This window comes from Saimiri boliviensis, chromosome 2 (genome assembly GCF_048565385.1).
Source record: "Saimiri boliviensis isolate mSaiBol1 chromosome 2, mSaiBol1.pri, whole genome shotgun sequence".
In the NCBI taxonomy this organism is placed as follows: domain Eukaryota; kingdom Metazoa; phylum Chordata; class Mammalia; order Primates; family Cebidae; genus Saimiri; species Saimiri boliviensis.
Window position 1 is genome coordinate 84192656 of NC_133450.1, and position 24331 is coordinate 84216986.

General features: G+C 34.2%; 1 protein-coding gene across 7 annotated transcripts in view; it reads right to left on the reverse strand.

The window, feature by feature from the left end:
• Positions 1–24331, reverse strand: part of ZNF280D (zinc finger protein 280D) — a 106528-nt gene that overhangs the window by 38043 nt on the left and 44154 nt on the right. For all 7 annotated transcript variants that reach the window (XM_039469154.2, XM_039469157.2, XM_039469156.2 and 4 more), the window contains 7 exons: positions 19451–19674; positions 15953–16110; positions 14858–14958; positions 13949–14095; positions 5952–6086; positions 3843–4150; positions 3560–3700 (listed from right to left, as the gene is read on the reverse strand). In XM_039469154.2, coding sequence (XP_039325088.2) covers positions 3560–3700; positions 3843–4150; positions 5952–6086; positions 13949–14095; positions 14858–14958; positions 15953–16110; positions 19451–19674 — 1214 coding nt within the window. The remainder of the gene's footprint in view (positions 1–3559; positions 3701–3842; positions 4151–5951; positions 6087–13948; positions 14096–14857; positions 14959–15952; positions 16111–19450; positions 19675–24331) is intronic.

Here is a 24331-nt window from a genome sequence, read left to right on the forward strand (position 1 = left end):
ACACAATTCAAAGAAAGTAATGGTTGTGGTGATCAGACATTTGAAAAAAGAAAGTAAACTGAGAGGAAAGAACAAGGCATTCTGGGAACTCACAAGGAATACAGAAAGGTCACTGCAGAAAACAAACATGGGGCTGAGCACAGTGGAGGGTTCAGCTATCATCATTGCACTTTAGGAAGCTAGAGTGAGCAGATCGCTTGAGTCCAGAAGCCCGAGACCAGCCTAGGCAACACAGAAAAACTCTATCTCTACAAAAAATACAAAAAATTATCTGAGTATGGTAGCGCATGCCTGTAAGTGCCAGCTACTCAAGATGCTAAAGTGGGAGGATCACCTGAGCCCAGAAGGTTGAGGCTGCAGTGAACTGTGATGGAGCCACTGCACTCCAGCCTGGGTTGGAGTGAGACCTTTTCTCAAAAAAGAAAAAAAAGAAAGAACATGAATATGGAAGAATCTATACTCTGTGGAAGATTAACCAACTTACAGGGGTGGATTGGGGCAGGTATGAGATCGGAAGGAAAAAGCCCAATTGAGAGGCTGCAGTGTTAGTATGGGATAGGAATGAAAGGTTGAATGCTTTGGAGAAAATGAGGCTTCTGTATATATAGAACTCAGGCTTATATTAAAGGAATTCAAGGTTCTAGTGCTTTGGAGAAAATGAGGCTTCTATATACATAGACCTCAAGAATCAACACTACAAAGAAGAGTTCACCATTCAGTGGGATGCACCTAACGCAATGAGGGAAGCAAGGGTACTGCTGAAGTTGAGAAAAAGACAAAAAGACCTATCAAACCCTAAAAAGAGTGGCAATGAAAGCTTTTAGTTCCATATGATACTAACGCTATATGTGATGATAATTAACAAGAATTTCTTGTATATTGCAAAATAATTAGAAGAGTATATTTTGAATGTTCTCAACACAAAGAAATGCTAAATGTAGCTGGGCATAGTGACACACACCTATATAGCTACTCAGGAGGCTAAGGCAGGAGGATCACTTGAGCCCAGGAGTCTGAGGTTGCAGTAAGCTTTGATTGCACCACCTAGCACTCTAGAGTGACAATGAGACCCCCATTGAAAAGAAAAGAGAAGAGAAAAGAAGGAAATAAAGAAGGAAAAAGAAAGAGAGAAAGAAAAAGAAAGAAAGAAAGAAAAAGAAAAAAGAAAGCAAGGAAGGAAGGATATATATTGGAAGTGGTGGCTATCCCAATTACCTAGGTTTATTACATATTATATGGCTGTAACAAAACATAGGTACTCTACAAATATGAATTATTCTCTATAAAAATTTTTAAATTAATAATTTCACATGGCAATTAAACAAATTAAGTTTTTAAAAGTGAGTGACAACAATATCAAAGACTAAAGAAGTCACAGAGGAGTAAGAATAAAAACAGTGAGTAAATATGGTGATAAGTTCTTAACAGTCTTTACAAGAGGAATGTTTAGTTGGTAGGTGTGGGCAATACTCAAACGGTAAAGAAATGAATCACAAGAAAGCTGGTAGCAAACACTTTCTACAAATGTTAATACTAAAAAGGAAGACAAGAAATAAGAAAAAATAGGCAGTTGTGAAAAACTGTCCTTTTCAAAAAAATGTTTTTAATACCTGAAAATGTTTGTAAGAAGGAACCATACACAGAAAAAGAGATGAAGATCCAAGTCAACTGAATATGGTCATGGTGAATTTGGGGAGAAAGAAGAGTTAATGGAGAAGTGGAACATGTTACATTTTTGAGATTAATATCTGAAGAAGGTAACAGGAAAAATATATGGTGTTCAAAGAGTTAACTTTAGGAAAAACAAAAAGGATGACCTACAATTGACTAATTAATAGGCCAGGTTAACAACTGAGAAACTAAAATATAATCTTTAGGGTACTGAAGAAGGATTAAACAAAAGCTGTTAAGTCAAAGGAGGTCTTCAGAAAGAAAAAAATAGGACCTAAGCATTGTTAAAGTTTTTGAAGTCAGAGTTGATTGAATCAAGCACCGTCTGATAGTCTAAAAGTGAGCACAGAGGAAGTTCAAAAAACGAAGAGGTTTAAATCTTACGCTGGGCTTTATGCCAAGTGAGCATGACTAAAAATGTAAAGGATTCTAGGACAAAAAGCTGCAATCAAAACAGATGATCCCGAGAGTAAGGCTGACTACAAAATTAGACGGGTGCTACTAGGCTGGAAAAGGAAGTCAAAGCCCTGAAGATCATGGGGTAATAGAAATCCAAAAGGAATGAGCAGTTCATAGAAAGAGATTTAATGGTACTGTAGTTTCAAGAAAAAAAAAGACAGTATATAAACATAGAAGTTGATGTGAAATGCTGGCACTAAAGAAGCAAGATCCCATGAGGTCAGGCCGATCATCAAGAGCAGGAAAAACTGAGAGAAGTGCTGAAGCCACCAAATAAGGTAAAAGAACCCTTGAAAGCAGCAGTTGATAATGACCAGAAAGTAACAGAGAAGTCATGTTGTAATCTGCAAGAAACTCACTTATAATACATTGATTCTAATTTTTTTTAAAAAATCGAACAAAGTCACTTTGAATAAGCAAACTATCAGGTTTACATCTAAACAACTTTGGCCTTTTTTAAAAAAATACAATATTCCGAAGGAATAAACTATTCCCCTAATGAGACCTAAATGGAAGTAATGCAGACTCTGAAGGCTTTTCCTAACATAGTGTAAATGGTAAGTACTCAAATAATCTAAGTTGAATGAATTAATGAAAAAGAACTGCAAAAGTGGCATCATGACTAGAATAGTCTCTCATTTTCACTGAATGAATCCAAATATAGACGGCCTGACGCATGGATAAAAAGACAGTTGGAATACAGAAAGAGAAACAGACTCCCTTGAAAAACCTTAAAGTCTCTCAAAGTGACTGCTTTAAAGAGGATGAGATTTTTTAGTAAACATATTTAAAAATTTTACATTTTGTTGGAAAATAACCATTACTGAAACATCAATGGGACAATAAAAAGTTCCATGGAAAAACTATTTCCCAGCCGGGTGCAACGGCTCATGCCTGTAATCGCAGCACTTTGGGAGGCTGAGGCAGGCAGATCATTTGAGGTCAAGAGTTTGAGACCAGTGGGGCCAATATGGTGAAAACCTGTCTCTATTAAAAATCTAAAAAATATGCTGGGCATGGTGGCTACTCAGGAGGCAGAGTGCTCCAGCTACTAGAGACGCAGAGAGGCAGGAAAATTCCTTGAACCCAGGCAGTGGAGGTTTCAGTGAGCTGAGATGGCACCACTGCACTCCAGCCTGGAAGACAGAATGAGATGCCATCTCAAAAAAATAAAAAAGAAAAGCTATTTCCCTAACAAACCTATTCTAATTTCATTAGCTTAATTTTTCTTACAATTTTAGTTCCACAATTTCTAGAGTTACTATGCTGAGAAACAGGATCAGGCAATATCCTAAAAGTTCCTTATTGTTAGATCCTTTTAGCTCCTTGAAGAGTAAAACTGGCTTCTAATAAAATAACTTTGTTTTCAAAACAGAAACTTGCTGAACTATAATTTTGATTGGCAATTTACACATTTAATTCATCTTACCTCATCATATGATTTACATAGGCTTTGCTACAGCTAGTGTTGTATCTGCAAAAACTACAGTGGACATATGTAGGAAAGTGGTTTGCAAAATCTTTTATTTCGGAACAACACTCAATGCACTTGTGAACGCCCAGACGATACCTTAGGGAGACATAAAAAAATGATAAAAATATATTTTAAAACAAAAATACTAACGAAGAGCTTTATTAATGTTCTATTAACTAAAGTATAAAGTTTTTTACTTAAGTTTAAATTATATTGTATATCAGGAATAAAAGATTACCTTAAATTCCTCAATGCTGTATTGACTTTACTTTTTTTATTGCTACTAGCCAATGTGCTTTGTTTCTTTTGCATATTAGAGATTTTTGATTTGTATTTAGATTTACTTCCATTAGGCTTACTTGTATTAGGTTTACTTGTGTTGGATTTGATTGTATTAGGTTTACTTGTATTAGATTTTGCAGGATTTTTAGCAGTTATATTTTTAGTCCTTGGAGGTGAGAGCTGAAGGGTAGAAGCACTTGCACTAATGGAAGGTGTAGGTGAAGCTCCTGATTGCAGAGGTCCAACTGAAGCTCGAATAGTAACCTACAAAAACAAAGAGAATATTTGCTTTAAGAAATTAATCATTATATTAATATTAAAATATCATGGTACAAAAAACAGTTAAAAATCAAAAATTTTGAAGAACACACATATAATCAGGTCTCCCATTTATTCTAAATGTTCAAACCATTAAATAATATTAAATGTGAAATTCAGTTGTAATATTAAATTTTTGCATTCATATCAGTTATATGTTAACACAGTTATCTTAGGAGTTAATACAAATTACATGAGTATAAAAAGAGCACATTCCATAGCTGTTTTTTATGCCCTGATATAACTTTAAGAAATTCAAACATAGAACTCAAAATTTAAATCTCAAAGCCTGAAAAATAACTCTAGAAAGGCCTAAATTACCCTTTAACAACTTTAAAGAAACAGATCTGCAGTAAATGTGATCTCCTCTTTCCAGGGCTCAGTGGCCAAGATTTATGCTTACAAATGTTATGGGAGGAGTCACATCAATTTATTATACTACATGGAGAGTTAAATAATATTCCGAATTTTCTTAAAGAAAATTAATACAAAGTTCATCATTTAGTATTCAGAATGAGAAAATGTTTAATTATATCTGTTGGTTGACAATGAAAAACATAAGTGTCTACCAACATTCTAGTTAATCATTTGACTATACCCTCCTCCTGTAATTGAGAAACAGTTGATAAGTAAGTCCTATGACATACATGTGCTGGGGTAACATACAATAGCACTGGACCAGGAATCAAAAGCCCTGCCTAGTCATGTGACCTTGAATAAGGAACTTATCTTATCTAAGCTTCTTCACATCTATAATATGGGGTAATATCTGCCTTATTAACCTCAGTGGATTGTGGTATGAATTAGGCAACAGAATGTATGAAAAAATACACTGAAAGTTTAATTCTAAGGAGCTATAAAAACATTTAGTATCATTATCATTAATATTATTATTATTATTAAGGGAAAAAATGAGAGAGTACTGCACTGCTTACATTAATGTTCTGCATGTCTAGTCCCAGCATGAAATGAATGGATTGCAGGGAAGGATGCTGGATAGCTTCTCTTGCTATCATGTCTTCAGAGCATGGCTGTACACTGTTTTAGTTAATTCAAATAACAGACATACCCACATTCAAAGGTAAGTACCCAAAGCCAAAAATAAATGTTTTGGGGATTATTTCACTTTGGATTATCCATGCCTCTGTTTCCCTCCACTGGAGCAAATATTCAAGAGCTGACTGTATACAAAGAAGTCAGAGAAAACAGATGTATATAAGGCAAAAAGGGAAAAGTAAATTACAATCATCAGTATGCAGTCAGACATGTGTTTGCTCACTTAAAACACAATGCGATCCAGCAGTAGAACTTGCTTCTCAGAATAAACTTAGTAATAACAACTGCAACAAACATCTGAGAACCTATGGCACTCAAGGCACCATACCAAATGCTGAGAACACATGATTCCTGATCTCAAACATCTTACGGTTTAGTAACTAAAATCAACATATACACTTTCAACTGAAAGCTCAAAAACAGCCTATAAAATACTGAAACAACCCAGTGACCCAGGAAAAGTTAAGTGAGTTGTACTTTTTAAAAGGGACTTCTACTCTAACCTAACACCTATTACTAAACTCAAAACACTGGTTAGAAGTTTTTCCTTCTATGAATAAAATTAAAACCTAAAATTAAAGTCTGAGTAAAAATCTGAAGTCATTTAAAAATATATTCAATAGATAAAGCCGGACAGGAGTTAATTTCTCTTATCATGCAAAATGTTAAAATACAATATATTTTAACTCACCTTTGTTCCAGGAGGCAATCCTTCTAGTTGTTTAGGTTTTACAAATGTTCGATGGTGTTGAGTCTTATGATCCATTTTCTCCTTGCATGTCAAAAACTGCAGCCTGCATTTTGTACAACGATGTATTCCTTTTTTCTGTTTAGGAAAAAAAAAGAGAAAAGGGGGGGAAAATAATTTCAACAACCACAAATCCTGTGTCCTGAAACTACTCTGACTTAATTTTAATGATATCTAAACAATGTAAAAACTAGGAGTTTAGCATATCCTATCATAAATAATATCGAAATACCTCATTTTAAGTAAGTCAGTACATTAGTATTTGGGTTTCAAAAGTGTTTGGCTACTATACAGGAACCGTGCATAAAAGTTCTATCAAAAGGTTCTAATAAAACTTAATTATGGTAAGAAAGCTCTTTCAATTATAAACTTGATATAAACATGATACTGTGAAAATTAGATGTCTTGTGTTTTTATCCTAGAAAAAGTACATTATTTCTAATTTTTGCTATTACTAGTTGGTTAAAAAGCTGGTAAAATAAACTCTCTAAAACCAAATAAATTTAACCAGACATTTCAACGCAGGTTATTTTATAGAAATGGTTATATAAACCAATGCTGTCCAATAATACCTTTTACAATAATGAAATATTCTGGAGATGTACTGTCCAACACAGTAACCACTAGTCAGGTATGGTTACTGAGCACCTGAAATGTGGCTACTGTGACTAAAGAACTATATTTTAAATATTGTTTAATTAATTTAAATCTAAAAAGCCATATGTGGCTAGTAGCTACTATATTAGACAATGTGGATAAGGAGGCATAAAACAGAACAACTGAACTTACTGATTGAGAACCCCTGGACTGAGTCCTCCTCAAACCCATTATTCTACAGATGGGGAATCTAAGGCACTTCCCCATAGCTAGTTAGTGATATTACCAGACTCCAGCGTTCTTTCTACTATAGATTATCAACTGCAGTTTTTATCCTCATTAATATATTTTTTATATATAATGGTTTTAGAGAAACCACTCCTTTGTAATTATATGTTGTTTTACATATATATATACACACACACATATACACACATACACATAATTATACAACATATAATTACAAAAGAATGCCTTTTCTAAAGCTGTATCTCTGCCAGATACATTACTATGTCCATTTAAAAACAACTAATTATTTATTTATTTTTAACTTTTAAGTTCAGGGTACACGAGCCGGATGTGCAGGTTTGTTACACAGGTAAACATGTGTCCTGGAGTTTTTTTGTGCAGATTATTTTATCACCCAAGTATTCATTAGTTATTTTTCTTGATCCTCTCTCTCCTCCTACTCTCTACCTTCTGGTAGGCCCAAGTATGTGTTGTTACCCTCTATGTGTCTATGTGTTCTCATCATTCAGCTTCCACGTATAAGTGAGAACATGTGGTATTTGGTTTTCTGTTCCTGCATTAGTTTGCTAAGGATAAGGGCCTCCAGTCCCATCCATGTCCCTGCAAAGGACATGATCTCATTCTTTTTTATGGCTGCATGGTATTCCATGGTATATATGTACCACATTTTTTTTAGCCATTCCACCACTGATGGGCATCTAGATTGATTGCATGTCTTTGCTATTGTGCATAGTGCTGCAAAGAACATATGTGAGCATGTGTTTTAACAGAATGGTTTATATTCCTTTGGGTATATACCCAGCAATTTTATTGCTGGGTAGAATGGTATTTCTGTCTCTAGGTCTTCAAGGAATTGCCATACTGTATTCCACAATGGTTAATTTATACTCCCATCAACAGTATAAAATCACTCCTTTTTCTCCACAACCTTGCCAGTATCTACTATTTTTTGAACTTTTAATAATAGCCATTCTAACAGGTGTGAGATCGTATCTCACTGTGGTTTTGGCATTCCTCTAATGATCAGTGATGTTGAGCTTTTTTTCATATCATTGTTGGCCGCATGTATGTCTTCTTTTAAGAATTGTCTGTTCATATCCTTTGCCCACTTTCTAATGGGATTGGTTTTCTTCTTGTAAATCCGTTTAAGTTCTTTATAGATGCCAGATATTAGACCTTTGTCAGATGCATAGTTTGCAAAAATTTTCTCCCATTCTGTAGGTTGTCTGTTTACTTTGTTGATAGTTTATTTTGCTGTGCAGAAGCTCCTTAGATTAATTAGATCCCATTTGCCATTTTTTTGCTTTTGTTGCAATTGCTTTTGGTGTCTTTGTCAAGAAATCTTTGCCTATGCCTATGTCCTGATTGGTATTGCCTAGGTTTTCTTTTAGGGTTTTTACAGTTTTGGGATTAACAGTTAAGTCTTTAATCTATCTTGGGTTAATTTTGGTTTATGATATAAGGAAGGGGTCTAATTTCAATTTTCTGCCTATGGGTAGCCAGTTCTCCAAACATCATCTATTGAAGAGGGAATCTTTTCCCCATTGCTTGCCTTTGTCAGGTTTGTCGAAGATCAGATGGTTGTAGATGTATGGTTTTACTTCTGGGTGCTCTATTCTATTCCATTGTTCTCTGTGTCTGTTCTTGTACCAGTACCAAGTTGTTTTGATTACTATAGCCCTGTAGTATAGTTTGAAATCAGGTAGTGTGATGCCTCCAGCTTTGTTTTTCTTAGTATTGTCATGGCTATTTAGGCTATTTTTGGTTCCATACAAATTTTTAAATCGTTTTTCCCAGTTCTGTGAAGAATGTCCATGGTAGTTTAATGGGAATAGCATTGAATTTGTTAATTACTTTGGGCAGTATGGCCATTTTCACAATATTGATTCTTCCTAGCCATGAGCATGGAAAGTTTTTTCATTTGTTTGTGTCATCTCTGATTTCTTTGAGCAGTGGTTTGCATAATAGTTCTCCTCATAGAAAGCATTCGTTTCCCTTGTTAGCTGTATTCCTAGTTATTTCATTCTTTTCCTGGCAATTGTGAATGGGAGTTCACTCACGATTTGGTTCTTGGCTTGTCTGTTGCTGGTATATAGAAAAGCTAGTGATTTTTGTGCACTGATTTTGTATCTTGAGAATTTGCTGAAGTTGCTTATCAGCTTAAAAAGCTTTTGGGCTGAGATGATGGGGTTTTCTAGATATAGAATCATGTCATCTGCAAAGACAGATAGTTTAATTTCCTCTCTTCCTATTTGAATTCACTTTCTTTCTCTTGCCTGATTGTCCTGTCCAGAACTTCCAATACTATGTTGAACAGGAGGGGTGAGAAAGGGCATCTTTGTCTTGTGCTGGTTTTAAAAGGGAATGCTTCCAGTTTTTGCCCATTCAGTATGACAATGGCTGTGGGCTTATCATATATGGCTCTTATTATTTTTAGGTATGTTCCTTCAATACCTAGTTTATTGAGTTTTTAAATGAAGAGATACTGAATTTTATTGAAAGCCTTTTCTGCATCTATTGAGATAAGCATGAGGTTTTTGTCTTTAGTTCTTTTTGTGATGAATCACATTTATTGATTTACATATGTTGAACCAACCTTTGCATCTTAGGGATAAAGCCTACTCAATCATGGTGGATAAGCTTTTTGATGTGCTGTTGGATTCAGTTTGCCAGTATTTAAATGAGGATTTTTGCATCAATGTTCATCAAGGATATTGGACTGAAGTTTTACGGGTTTTTTTAAACAACCACTTATTTATAAAAATCAAACTAAGTAATATATAGGGAAGTACCTAGCACAGTTCCTGACATACAAGCAAGTACTTCATAAATAAAAATTCTTTATAAAATTCAAAGCAATATATAAATATGTGTTACAGTTATATTAATAACTGCATCTTAGGATTTTTTTTTTTTTAACACAAGGTCTCATTGTGTCACCCAGGCTAGAATGCAGTGGTGTAGTCTTAACTTACTACAGCCTTGACCTCCTAGGCTCTTAAAAGTATTTTAGAAGTGTGACACACTGGATTACATCACAGGTATGGACAATTCAAACAAATTCACTTATATGTGTGCAAGTAAGAGAAGAAAAAGAAGAGAAAATTTGACCAAGAAACAGATACGAAAACAAAAGAGAAGGAAAAAAGTTCACCAGAGTTGAGTTCCCAGAAATCTTTTCTCTATATATAGCCACTCAGTTGATTATATCATCCAGTTTCATGGTTTTAAATACCATCTAACCAACTGCCTACTTAACATTACCGCCTGATGTCTAATATGCTTCTCAAATCTACCCAAACAAAATTGAACTCAAGATTTCCTTCCTATATACCTGTTTCTCTCCTCCTAAAAAAATCTGTTCCTTCTTCAGTCTTCCCCGCCTCAGTACATGAAACTCCAATCTTGTAACTGCTCAAGACAAAACATTTAATCTCTCTCTCTTACATCCCATGTCAAACGCATTAATAAAATCTATCAGCTCTACCTTCAAAACCATTCATAATCTTTCCACTTCTCATTACCTCCAACCATTGCTACCATACCGGCCCAAGCCACTTACCACTTAAAAACTTTCTACGTTTTCCCCCTAACGTCCTTTCTTTCCTACAGGCTTTTCTCTTCTTAGCTGCCAGTAATAAAAACACGGCACATCTTTCACATACTTAAAAACGTCTAGTGCCTTTCCAAAGTCTTGGCTGTGGCTTACAAAGTGCCACATGAATTGGTCCACATTCTATTGCTAAAACTTCATCTCCTGTTATTCTTCCTTCTATTAATTTACTTGGCTTCAGCCAAACTGGCCTCCTTGCTACTTTGTGACCATCCCAGGTATACACTCAATTCACTGACTATATAATGTTACCTCTCCCAGGTAATTCACATGGCTTACTCCCTTATCCTTCAGAGAGGCCCATGTTTGGGCATCCTTTATACAACACCCTTTTTTGACCATGCCTCCACTCCTACCACCTCCCCAATCTTTAACACTCCTCATCTTCCACATTTTCCTCCCACAGTACTTATTGCCAGTATATACATTCTAACACACACACACACACACACACACACACACACACAAATGTATTATCTTTCTCTACTATAATGCAAATTTCAGAGGGCACAAACTTGGCTTTGTTCACTGCTATATGATATCTAAAGCAGCCCCTGGCACATAATAAGGCATTCAGTAAATATTTCTTAACTGAATGGTGAGTCAGAAAAGAGACTAACAGAGAAAATACATATGAGTAGCTTGTGCAATTTAGTTCAAAATATCTACCTTTCATTCAGTGAACATTTGTCTAGAGTCCTAAGGTAGAATATATTAATCTACTAGTCCCTTAGTTGGACTCAAGTCTTACACATCTCACTTATGTACGCATGCATTTCAATGCACCAAGGGTGATGAAGATAGAACACTGTTTTTTCTAACCCTATGTTCAATGAAAGGAACAGTGATCTATTCCAAGTATAAAGAAATAAATATCTGTATTAAATTTTTTATAAGTATATTATATTGTTTGGGAGATTTGAGAGATGTATATTTAATCCTTACTCTATGTAATTTCTATCTTTAGACCTAATGCCAATGTGAAATCCAACTCTGGTAGAACAGTAAAAGCTTGGACACTGAAGTCAAACTTTTAACTCAGCCTTTTATTAGACAATGTGACAGTAGGCAAATTACTTTCTCTAAAGCTCTGTTTCCTCATCTATAAAACAGAAATAACAATATACATATAGTGGTTGAGAGGATTAAACAAGAAAATACATGTGAAGTGCCAGCTGCTGCCATAAGGCAAGTAATTAGTGTATGTTAACTGCTTGTTTTATTAAAGCTCTAATGAGCATATTTAACACATCTGGAATTGCTATCAATATTTTTTGAAAGTCACACAAACTGGGTTATTAACTCTAAAATCACTAAAGACATAATATAATCTTTAAAAAAAAAGTTACAACTGAGTTCTTCAAAAATAATGGAATGAGGCATGGAGTCAACTATTCTGATTGTCCAATACTTCGGTAATGATGACATCTCAACTACAAGTTTATAATCCCACTCAGCTATGGTTTTCCAGTCTTGTAAATAATTACATAAATTGTAAATACCTTCAAGGATGCCCAATGATCCTTCTTATTAATAGATTGCCTCCTCTTCAATGCTGGCTATCTACCTCCCAGGCACTCCAAACAAAAAAGAAAATTGGCAGCCATGGCAAGTTGAAACATAAAACACAGGGCATGATGAGATGCTTATACATCACACAGCCCACATAGTGGGTCCCCAAATCTCTGTCATAGTTATCATTTTTCCCATATCTCTATCTCACTCTATGGTCCGGCAAAGCACCTGGGAAAGATTATGTTAAAAAGCCCCATCACGAACTAGAGCTACTGCCTTATACTTCATTCTCCCTTTCGAAATTAAACTCCAAAGATGAAATACGGAGTATCAGGAACATTGTTTCACAAACTCTGTTCATCAAGAAATGTTAATAGGTACTGTGCAAATAAAGTGGTCAACAGTCAAATAAGTTTGGGGAATGATACATACTATATCCTTTCTCAGAGATTTACAATGTCCATTGGCATATTAAAAGTTCTAAGAAGTCCTGTTTTAAAAAAACAAACAAAACTGCTTGATTTTATAAATCCAGGCATTTAACAAACTTATTTAGCAGTGATGATTTTGGGGAAAATATCTATTAACAACTGATGGAACACTGTTGGGGAAACCCTAGAATAGAAGATCTTGCCAGAAACTCTCAAGGATGGGTGGCAGCCCAGTCACAACACAGGTGATTCCAAATTCATCTAGAAATTCTACTTTTATGATCTTCTCCAATTAAAAACTTCAAGTCGGCCGGGCGCGGTGGCTCAAGCCTGTAATCCCAGCACTTTGGGAGGCCGAGGCGGGTGGATCACGAGGTCAAGAGATCAAGACCATTTGTATTTTGTAAAAATACAAAAAAAATTAGCTGGGCATGGTGGTACGTGCCTGTAATCCCAGCTACTTAGGAGGCTGAGGCAGGAGAATTGCCTGAACCCAGGAGGCGGAGGTTGCGGTGAGCCGAGATCGCGCCATTGCACTCCAGCCTGGGTAACAAAAGCGAAACTCCGTCTCAAAAAAAAAAAAAACAAAAAACTTCAAGTCAATTTCATGATTAACAACTGAAAATGACAGCAAAGTGAGCACCAATGGTGAATAAATTGGCATGTCAATTTAATCAATAATAAGAGAATGTACTGTTTGTAGTGAGTTGGCAAAACTTGACTGCATGCTCAGATTCAGTAAATCCATCGGATTCTGATTTTGGCAAAGGCACTGTTGTTCTTTCAAGCACTCAAGTATAGGATTAGTGTTGCATCAAAATTTTTAGTCCAAACAAAAGATGGTTTAATTGCTTCAGGAAAAGGGCCAATAAGCATAATATCAGAATTCAAGGGAAGGGTAAAAGCACTAAGTACAAGCACTGAGTTCCAAAATTATATAGCAAAATACAATTGTTCCCTGGGAAACCACCCAGGGAACAAGTGATGATCTAAATATATTTCTCTGACAGAATTAATACATTCATCAATAAGCGTCACTACTATTCCCATGGTCACATGACTATAAAAGACAATTCCAGGTCAATGATGACAATACGTCTTCTCATAATGATAAGGGGTTAGAAAGTTTGAAGAGCAAAAGGAAAATAAGATTATAAATCCTCTATCTTTTCTTTTTCAGTTCAAACTCATTTTTCACCTTGTCCTGAGAACTCTCTTCAAAATCATTCTCATATCTACCTATAGACCCTAAAATATTAAATCTTTTGGATATTCCACTCACATTTTTTCCCTCTCATCATAGACTTCCTATTTCTAGCTATCTTTCAGAATTTACTTTATTTATGACCCACACCATCACCAGAAAGGAAGTAAGAAAAAGAAGTGGAAATTTCACAAGCAAACATAAAGCATAAATTAATAGTGTCATTTGGAACCACTTTGCTTCCCTTGCAAAACAAATCTACAGATGCTCCAAGTCATACTCAGTGTTTTCACTAAGACAAAATAAACAAATAAGAACTGATAAATCTCACCTGATGTTTCATATAATGATGCATATATGGCGTTGCAATTTTAATAACTTTGAGGCAAAATGGACATAGCAAGTTCTTAGTGTTTTCATGGGATGTTCTAAAATGAGTTTCTACATCAGAAAATGATGATGATCTATAATTGCAAACCTAAAAATAGAAAGAAGGCTTAGTTTAACTTGAAAATTTGTAACTGGTATGCAATTACTAAGTAACAATAATTTACAATTTGTCAGGAGAACATTATGTACTGCTAATCTAGTTCTGATGCGTTTGCAGCCAAGAATCTCACTAAGGCAATACCGCAAGATCATCTTTGAGACATTAAATGTAGCTTTCAAAGTTAAGGGATACATCCCAAAACACAACTAGATCCCCTTCCCTTTATCAGATCTTTTTATCTATCACCTTCTGTCTTGACTTGAATTTTCAAGCTTTGGCAACTCTTGCCCTATAACATGTTTTTCTGCTACATGAAACAGCATTCTCTTTTAGATTATCAATGGCGTTCCAGGTTTATGGCAGTGGCAATTTATCTTTTCCTTGCTTTCCTCTTCCTTCAAATTCTGCAAAAATGCTCTTGCCAAATGCTTTGGCAAAGCATTTGGTAGGGTTCTTTGTAACTAACAGCACTTTGTATTTCCCTTGTATGCCTACATTCTTTTCTATATAGTATAGTAAGTCCATATGTTTGTTTTTCTACAACAGGATTCATCTTTGTCCAGTACGGGGATGAGCAAAACAAACAAAAGCCTGTAGACCAAACCCAGCTTGCTGCCCACCCTCGTATAAGGCATAAGTTATGCCAAGTTCTGCATAAGTTTGCTGACTGCTGGTCTAATAGGCTTAAATTTTATAATCAAAACAACAAAAAAACTAAACACTTAAGAAAACAATAAAATGTATGTGTACCTGGCAGACATATGGCATTTCACCAGGTTTATGATTGTCCTTCATATGTTGTAAAAGAACATGCTCTGTTTCAAATGACAATTCACAGATTTTACAAATAGCTAAATGTGGGAGAGAAATAGTATTATAATATTTAAGATATTAATATAAAAATTCATTGTATGCATCTATATCAACAATAACAGCAGTAGTGGCAGTCATCAACAGCTAAACAGCTTGTTAACTAATTAACTAAGTCCAAAGAACAGTTCTAAGCACTCACATTACCTCACCTACATTAACTCACTTAACTCCTATTAACAATCCTACAAGGAAGGTATTTATATTATCCCCATTATTCAAATATAAAGTAACATGGCTAAAATCTTGTACCTGTATTAAGAGGCAGATCTCGGATTTAAATCCAAGCCATCTTGCTCCAAAATCTGTTTTTTGTTTTGTTTTGTTTTGTTTTTGTTTTTGTTTTGAGATAGTGTCTTGCTCTGTCACCCAGGCTGGAGTACAACTGCATGATCTTGGCTCATTGCAACCTCCGTTTCCTGGATTGAAGAGACTCTCCTGCCTTAGGTTCCCACGTAGGGGGGATTACAAGCATGCATCACCATGCCCAGCTAATTTTTGTATTTTCAGTAGAGATGGTTTTGCCATGTTAGCCAGGCTGGTCTCGAACTCCTGGCCTCAAGTGATCTCCTGACATTGGCCTGTCACAGTGCTGGGATTACAGGCATGAGCCATCGAGTCTGGCCTGTGATCTTAAACTACAACTGTAGCTCTGTTTCCTATTAAAGTTTACACGAAGAGCACTGAATTCATATTTAAAATAAATGATACTAGGTTCCTAATTTAATCCCCCATATATAATGCACAGGTTATGTCAATGCAGTTACCATAATGAATTATTCACAAGAGGTACTTTATTAGTAGTAACTAATTTTATTTAAAAGTCTGTAACTGTTAAAACTTGGCCTTTTCAATTTTGCCCAAATTCCAAAGTCTATTTCTTATTTTCATTTTTCTAACAGACTTCTTAAGGTTTTCGTGGTTTATATTATCGCAATCAACAATATGGAATATTTACATGTATTGGTAACTTACTAGAAAATTCATGGGGGGTATGTGTACTTTCGATGTGACACTGCAACTGAAATGGTGTGGGAAACTGACGGTAACAGTGCTGGCAGGTGGTATGGTTTTCCCAGCTCTCACTGCTCTGCTTCTCAAGTTCCAAGTGGTGTTTCATGTGGTTCATAAACCTATAAATGGTTGTCAACAGGTGCAAAACTTGAGATTTAAAAACAAAAAGGAAATCTCACAAACAAGAATCTGAACCTAAATCTTAAAAATATAAATGTATTACTCTTAATTATCAAAAGTCTTAAAGTTGTGTAGGAAAGTATGCATAATCACTTTAAGTGGCTAAATAAACATCTTTTTATCTTTGCTTTAAAATCATTCATTAATGTAATTAATCTGGAAGATCACCAATTTGATATAACTCAATCATTCAGATTTTTTTTTAAATTTAGATAAAATAGCAGGCTTCTGAGCCATATTTGAAATCCTATTTACATTTTAAAATAAAATACTAAAAGAAAGGAAACCCTATCACCAAAAGCAGCTACAGAGTCCAGAGGAAATCTTTTAAGGCCTTGAAAATATACAATAGATTCCAGCTGCTTAAATGACAAATTAGTGGTATTTTTACTTTTATCTTGGTTTTTAAATGCATGTAATAGCAGTTTTAATGCCTACAATTACAAGAACCTTTTGTTTTATTTAATGATACTGGTTTACTGTTAGCAGAGACTGTTCATCTTAACTTGCAGATAGTGCCCTTTGTAGGCAACATACATTTTTCAGTTTTACATTCTGCTACTTCAGCTTCCCTAAAAGGCTTCTTCTGAGCAGGAACTACAACCTTCAGTGGCAGAGGATGCAATATAAATGGTAACACTTATTTAAAAGAGCTTACTGAAGTTATTTGCTGAATTTGAGACTAAAGTTATTCAATAAAAACCATAATTTTTAGACTAGGTCAACTGTTAACAATTATTCACTTTGAGTCCCTAAAAGAAATTATCTTGAAACTAAGTGATAATGCCATCAATCTGGATAGCAATCATCATGAAGATTATAATATATGTATCTTTTCACAAATTTACAGCACTGCTTCTCTTTGGAGTGGGCTATGATACACCTTGAAATATTCTTTCCTCCTTTGGTTTTAACACCAGCTCTACAAATGCCTACAGAAAATCCCGGTCTTGGTTAAATATTTATGGATAGAGTGATGGTCATAAGCCATTAATCTTTCAGCTCACAACTTTCACCACTTAAAGTCTATTAACATAAAATGATCCCTTAACCAATTCATTTTCCCCCAGTTATTAAATGAGTTCCATCAGGAGCTCATACTTCTCAACCCAAGAGAAATTAGGGAGACAGCAAAACCTCTTGCAAGGATGTTCACAGAACTTAGATAAATCTAACTATTTTTAGTGACACTCAGTGTAGGAAAAAAACCTTATAAAACAGTATGTTGATAAGGCAGAGAACAGAAATGCTGAGCTATCCATTTCTTATTCTCTATTAATATCAAGTTGCCTTCCTAGTTTTTACTGGTAAAATAAAATATTATATAAAACATTTAACTTCTTTGTTCATGAGGTGTTTATCATTAAGGTTACATTTACTAAATGATCAGTAGTTTAAAAAATGCTCAATTCCTGGATATTATCAGATACAGTTTTCTTAAAATCTGTAAATATTCTGAAAATCTAGACATATGTAGCTAGTCTTCATAAACAATAACAAAAAATGAATTTTTCATTTTACTTTGTGACACCTTCGCTTTGTTGCCCAGGCTGGAGTACAGAGGCATGATCACAGCTTTCTGCAGCCTTAACCTCCCACCTCAGCCCCACAAATAGCTGGGACCACAGGGGCATGTTACCAAGCTCAGCTAACTTTTGTATTTTTTCTGGAGATGAGGTTTCGCTGTGTTCCCTAGGCTGGTCTCAAACTCCTTTGCTAAAGCAATCATCTGCCTCAGCCTCCCAAAGTGCTGGGATTACAGGCATGAGCCACCTGGCCCAGCCTCATTTTCGTGTTTGATATTAAATGGGCTAATCTTAAATGAAAGGCCAAAAAACTACTGAGAAATAATTTATAATCCCCTATTCCAATACAAGAAATTAAGTCAATGAATCACATTGCTCTGCATTTTACCATATTTGCTAACATGATTTTCTGATGTCATGTTATCATGGTGGTAGAGTTCTATTGCAACACTGTTTCAGTGTTTTATCTCAAAATACCGTTCCTCTTCTATTAAACTACTGCAACCATTAGCTATTGATGGCCCTTAAAGCTTAATAAAAGGAGGTAAGGAAATAAGAAAACTCATATAAAACAAGATAAATGTGAAAGAACTTTGAAAATTATAAAGCACTATCATAAAGAAATAATAATTGTTATAGGTATATATTACCATGTATTTCAGGATTTTTTATATGCTTCTTTTTGGACCCACAAACTCACAGGAAAATAAATAAATGCTGAACTTAGAAGTAACTATAGGTGTTTTGAAATGCCAATTACAAATTATAGTTACTAAGAATAAACACAAAGGCATAAGAATATGAATATGCTTGTACACACATGCACACACATTACAGATTTCTTTGAAATGCATCCAAAACATCTAATAGTTCTAAGAAGGATGAAGAGATACATAATAAAGCAAGTACAGTAAAATGTTAATTGTAAAATCAAACTGGTAAATGTACAAGGGTCCAATGTGAAATTTGAAGAACTGCTTAATATTTGAAATTTTTTATAGTAAAGTGATACACAAAACCTTATCGAATATAAACATCAGGCTATATAATCAACAAATAATATCATTTAATGTCTTATTACTTTTCTCTTGTTACTAATTTATATAGAATGATAGTTTCAAAGATTACAACTCAATGATTATGAAGTGTAAATTTCTAATATTTAATTCATGTAAAAATCTTCAAAATGCTACTGAAGGAATTAAATCTCTAATTTTTAAAGGTGTTAAATTTTAAAATCAAAACAGACATGTTTCCTAGAACTGATACATCTCTAAAACAGGTAACTTTTCCTGCAAGATGAATGTTCTAAAAATTAGAAATATAAATTGAAAGATGTGAGCATTACAAAGATTAGTATCGAGGAGCTCAAACTGGAAAAACATAAAGTGGTTCTTCTTAAAATGTGAAGAAATACAAAATTTTAAAGGCAACTAGAAAATAAAAAATGTCTAATAAAAATTCAAAGATCACTACTAAAACAGAAAAAAGAAGTTTATTTTGTCTTAAGTTAAAATGAACTTTGTCCTTTCTTAAGCTATGTGAAAGAAATACAACTAACTGGATCCAAGAGTCAAACTCCACAACACAAGAAAGGACAACAGCTTTTCAAAAAGAGAATCTGCCTTTATTCTTAGTAGAAAGTATTAAAACTGCTTACCTAGAATAGTACAGAAAACACAAGATAAAGGCATAACGTTTTTCTTTGCAGCATTTCAATTTTCAATAGAAATAAAAATAAGTATTTACATACCTAATGTTATTTTTTAGAATTTTCAAGCAACTGAAGCATTTAAAGGTTGTGTGAGTCTTCTGTTCTTCCTGGACATCTCCTTCATGTTTTCCGTAATAAAAGTCATTAACTAACATGATCAATTTTCCTTTCTCTGAATCAATAGTTGTGTTTTTATTTACTGTACTTGAAAATTCTGTTTTAGCCAGTCCCAAAAAGTTACTTATCATGTCTGGACAACAATACTGAAAGAGAAAAAAAAAATACAAGCCTTACTTATTCTTTGAAAAAACACATACCAAAAAGTGATTGTGTGTTTACACCTAAGGCCAGACAATTAAAACTATGCTTGTAATGTATCTGGAAAAATAGTCACCAAAAATTTGTGGTGCGTATACATATTCTAAAAATTCAAATAATAAATACCTATTATCTTAATTTAAAAATTCAAAAAGAAATGAGAAACCCTAAAACCAAGACATGGCTGTAGTTCTAACAGCTTTATGCTTGCAATTTGCCTTTTTAGATGTACAAATTTAATAATAATTTGTTCCTTAACCAAAAATCATTCATCTCATCTCCGTGTCAAGATGTACAGAAAGAAAATATTTATATGCCTTGATGTATGATACAAAATTTCATAAAGCCTGGTTGGGGAATAATTATAATATACAAAAATTATATAATATAGAATAGTCTCCCTAATTAGAAATGCAGATAATCTTATGTCCCAAATGTAAAATTGTCAAATCACACTGCACAGTGTATAAACATTAAAGATTACCCAAAAATAGCTATAAATTATGAAGCCCACAATAAATGATAAATTACTGCTGTTCTTGTATTTTTTAACAGAAAAGTAGGATAGGATCAGATTTTTTAAATAAACAAACTTTGCTCACAATGTACCTTTTAAACAGTGTTTCATATCTCTATAAAAGAGCTGAATAATAAACCACTGATAACCAAGAACAGAAAACAAGGTATAGTGAATTTAGGTGGAGGATTTATTGAGAAAAGCAAAGTATCCTTGTTATCCAAAAAACAAATAAGCAACTTAAGAAATGAGAACCAAGCTTAGACTTAAGGTTTTACAGGATAAAGTAAGCTACGCAGGGGCATGTCTGAGCTATGATACAATATCAACTGGTCATCTTTCAGCCCTAGTACCTTTCCATGCTATTAATAGACCTTCACTACAATTCCTCATTTATCCCTTATTTTTACATTCTGCAATATGTACTTTAATACCATATACTATAGTTTGACAAATATCAGACACCATCTGTCTATCATTCTTACCTTTACTCCTCCCAGTATACAGACCATGTTCTGCTGCTTTGCTAGGGCCCTAAAAACTTAGGTAGGTTTTTCAGAGCAAAGGAGAGGAGATCCTATTTTTATAGTAAAATAGGACTTCTCATGTGAATATCCTACATCAGTCAACATTTTCCCCTTTTCCTTCTAGGATTCATCCAAAAGTCACACAACAAAATTCCACAAATTGGTTTATCATTGAAACTAAGAGTCAGACAAAATCCACAAACTCCACAATATATGAAAGCACTACCCAAAGCAGCCAACATCAGGCAGATGGCATTTAGCTAGAAGTAAACCAGAGAAGTAAAGGGGACTCAGTGGTAACGGATATTAAAGGGACAGTAAAAATACACATGTTAAAGCTGAAACACATGTTGTGAATCACAAAGGTAGATCCTTCGTTTGCAAAAACAGGTGCAGAAACTGGGGCAACAAGGATGGCAGCAGAAGTACCCCAGACCCGATTCAGTACAGAAAAGCAGAAAGGCAGTGCTACATAAAGAATCAGACACACAAGTCACAATTGCAGGAAGCTTCCTGTCCAGCAAAAAGCTGTTTAAACCAGCTAGCAAGCTGTGAGACTATCCTGGCAACCTATGCTTCCTCCTAAAAAAAGCTTGTATAAAACAACTGGCCCAAGAAAATCCAATTTGTTAAACACAATAGGAATTCACATCTAAACAAAAATACTGTATAATAAAAGACGCCAAATAATCAAAAAAATGTAAAATTCCAACAAAAACATCAGAAATATGTTGCCATGGAGCAGATGTAGATGAAAAAAGTAGCCCCACAAATTTTAAAAACATAATGAAGCAATTGTCTCTATTTGGAAGACCACAAAGCAAGAAGAGCTGCCATGACAATAAGACATTTAGAAGAAAAAAAAAGGAGTGGCAAAATCAAGGGTGAAAGTATAGGGAAAAAAATAAAATCAGAGACATGAAGAGAAATTAGGAAGGAATACAGTGGTGAGAAGACATTGCAAATAAAATAAAGAAAACAGACATTAGTAGGAGAAAAGTCAATTTTAAAAAATTAAGGATTAGGAAAAAAATTATGTATGCCAGGCAAAGAAGATAAAACAAATTCATACTGAAGATGACATTGTATGGAATAAATATTTTAAAATGCAATTCAAATCAAGTGTGCTAAATCCAAATATGCAGGCTGAAAGAACAAGATGTATGCCAGAGAGGATTCACCCAAAATTCCCAACACCAAGTTATATCATTAAAAATTTATCAGTCTTCAAAACATAAAGAATGTAGACAACCAAAAAGCTGTAGACAGTCAAACAAAAAGATCAAACCACTTATAAAACGCAAAGTAATTCAGCTTGTCCCAGATTCCTCAACAGCAACACTGAATACTAGGAAAAAGGGAGCTACATCAACAAAATCCTGATAGTGAGATTCAATTTACTTTATATAAAGTCAAACTGTCTTTCCAGAATGGACTATAGTCAAATTGCTTTGAACACGAACGACCTCACAGAAAAATGTTTTCAGACTCTTCCTAAATGAAATTTACTGCAGAATGAACTTCAGCCAAACAGAAAACCAAATAAACCATTACAAAAACATTGATGATGAACACTGGATGTATTTACTGTAGAAAAACATCCAAAAAAATATGACATAAGGTTTTAAAAAAAATGTAATGTCATATGCCCTGAAAATAGAAAAATAGTACAACCAACAAATAAAAACTGGGAGAGGATAAAAGAACAAAGAGTATGAGGTCAAGAGTTCACAGACTGCCTCACATATAGTAACAGTTCATCAAGGAGTACCAGAGACACCAAATAAAGTAATATAGGTACAGGCATTTTAATAGCAAAGGTAAACAAATGCTCAGGCAATATTGACTAAAATCAGTTAGCAAAAGGCAAAGATGGGTAGGTTAAAAACAGGAAGCTTCATGCTACTTTAATCTTCCTCACAGAAAAGAACAGTAGAGAATGGATAATGGAATAGAAGACGAGTGGAGTTATACATTAAAATCAGAAAGATAACCAGGAGAACAAAACTACAGCTACACACATAAAGCAACCACATTGTGAAAGGTTTTTAAAAGAGAAAGGATTAATGAAAAATTTTAACAGAGCTAAAACCAAATAAATCTATCATACCGGTAAATCTAAACCCATCACTAAAAGAAGAGATTTTCACGTAGAATCACAAAAGAAAAATCAACTCTGTTCAAAGCAAAAGGCACACCTAAAACAAAGTAATTCAGAAGAGTTGAACATAAAACAATAAACAAACAATACACCATGCAAATGAAAACCATAACAGGGGTTGTGAGCCTAACATCACAGTAGAATTTGGGCTGAAAGGCAGTAAACATTAAGACCAAGAAAGCGATATTTTATTAAAATGCTAAAGGATACATTCACAATACAGTTATTTCATTTTAGTTTTGAGATGGAGTTTCACTCTGTTGCCCAGGTGGGAATGCAGTGATGCCATCTCAGCTCACTGCAACCTCTGCCTCCCAGGTTCAAGTGATTCTCCTGCCTCAGTCTCCCAAATAGCAGGGACTACAGGCATGTGTTACCATGTCAGGCTAGTATTTTATATTTTTAGTAGAGATGAGGTTTCACCATGTTGGCCAGGCTGGTCTCAAATTCCTGGACTCAGTTGATTCCCTGGCCTCGGCCTCCCAAAGTGCTGGGATTACAGGCATGAGCCATGACACTTGGCTTCACAATACAGTTTTAAAAGCCAGATTCTTCTATATCATAAACAACAGCAACAACTTTGAAACAAAATTGCAATATATGAAAGAAAATACTGATAATGAAAGATGTGGCTAGAAATGTGGTGTTTCTCAATCCAGGACAGATTAAGTGGACTAAATCGAAGTGAAGACAGAAATATAAATATAATTAATAAGGTATATTTGGTTGATAAATACCAAATTCCATACCCCAAAACAGAAATAATACACCTATTTTCAAGTTTCCACATAATATTAAATACCACCTACACTTCACAAAAAAAAAAAAAAGGTATCTGTGAAAGCTTGGGGTTTACCATTAAAGAAACTGAGTTTTAAAAGCTAGTTATGCCAGTTAATTGGTTATACAATGAGAAAAATACCTCAAAGAATTTTCTAAGGATTAATGAAATAATGTATTCAAAGCTTAGTATTGTATCTGATACATGGTCTTAGATAAATATATTTTTCTTATTGTTATAGAATATTTGATATTTTAAATATTTTTCCATTGAAAGAAAACATTATTTACATGCTAGTCTTCTTCCATCTATAATAACAGCAAAAAATCATTCACAAATAATCTAACAATCATATTATTTTCAAAATAAAAGTTATTATAATATTAAAACTTTAACTGATGCACAAACATATATAAACTAGAAAAAGTCCCCACAGATTTTCCCTTCCTAGATTTGGAGACTTCTTTCAAGATTTCCTTATGATATAAACACAAATATTGTTCAATTTTATCTTCAACTTAGATCAGTTGTAACAAATTGTACTTCTTACAATGATAGAGATTCTTTCCTTATTTAAAATGTCACAGTGTTTTATTAAATTAGTATGAAAATTCTA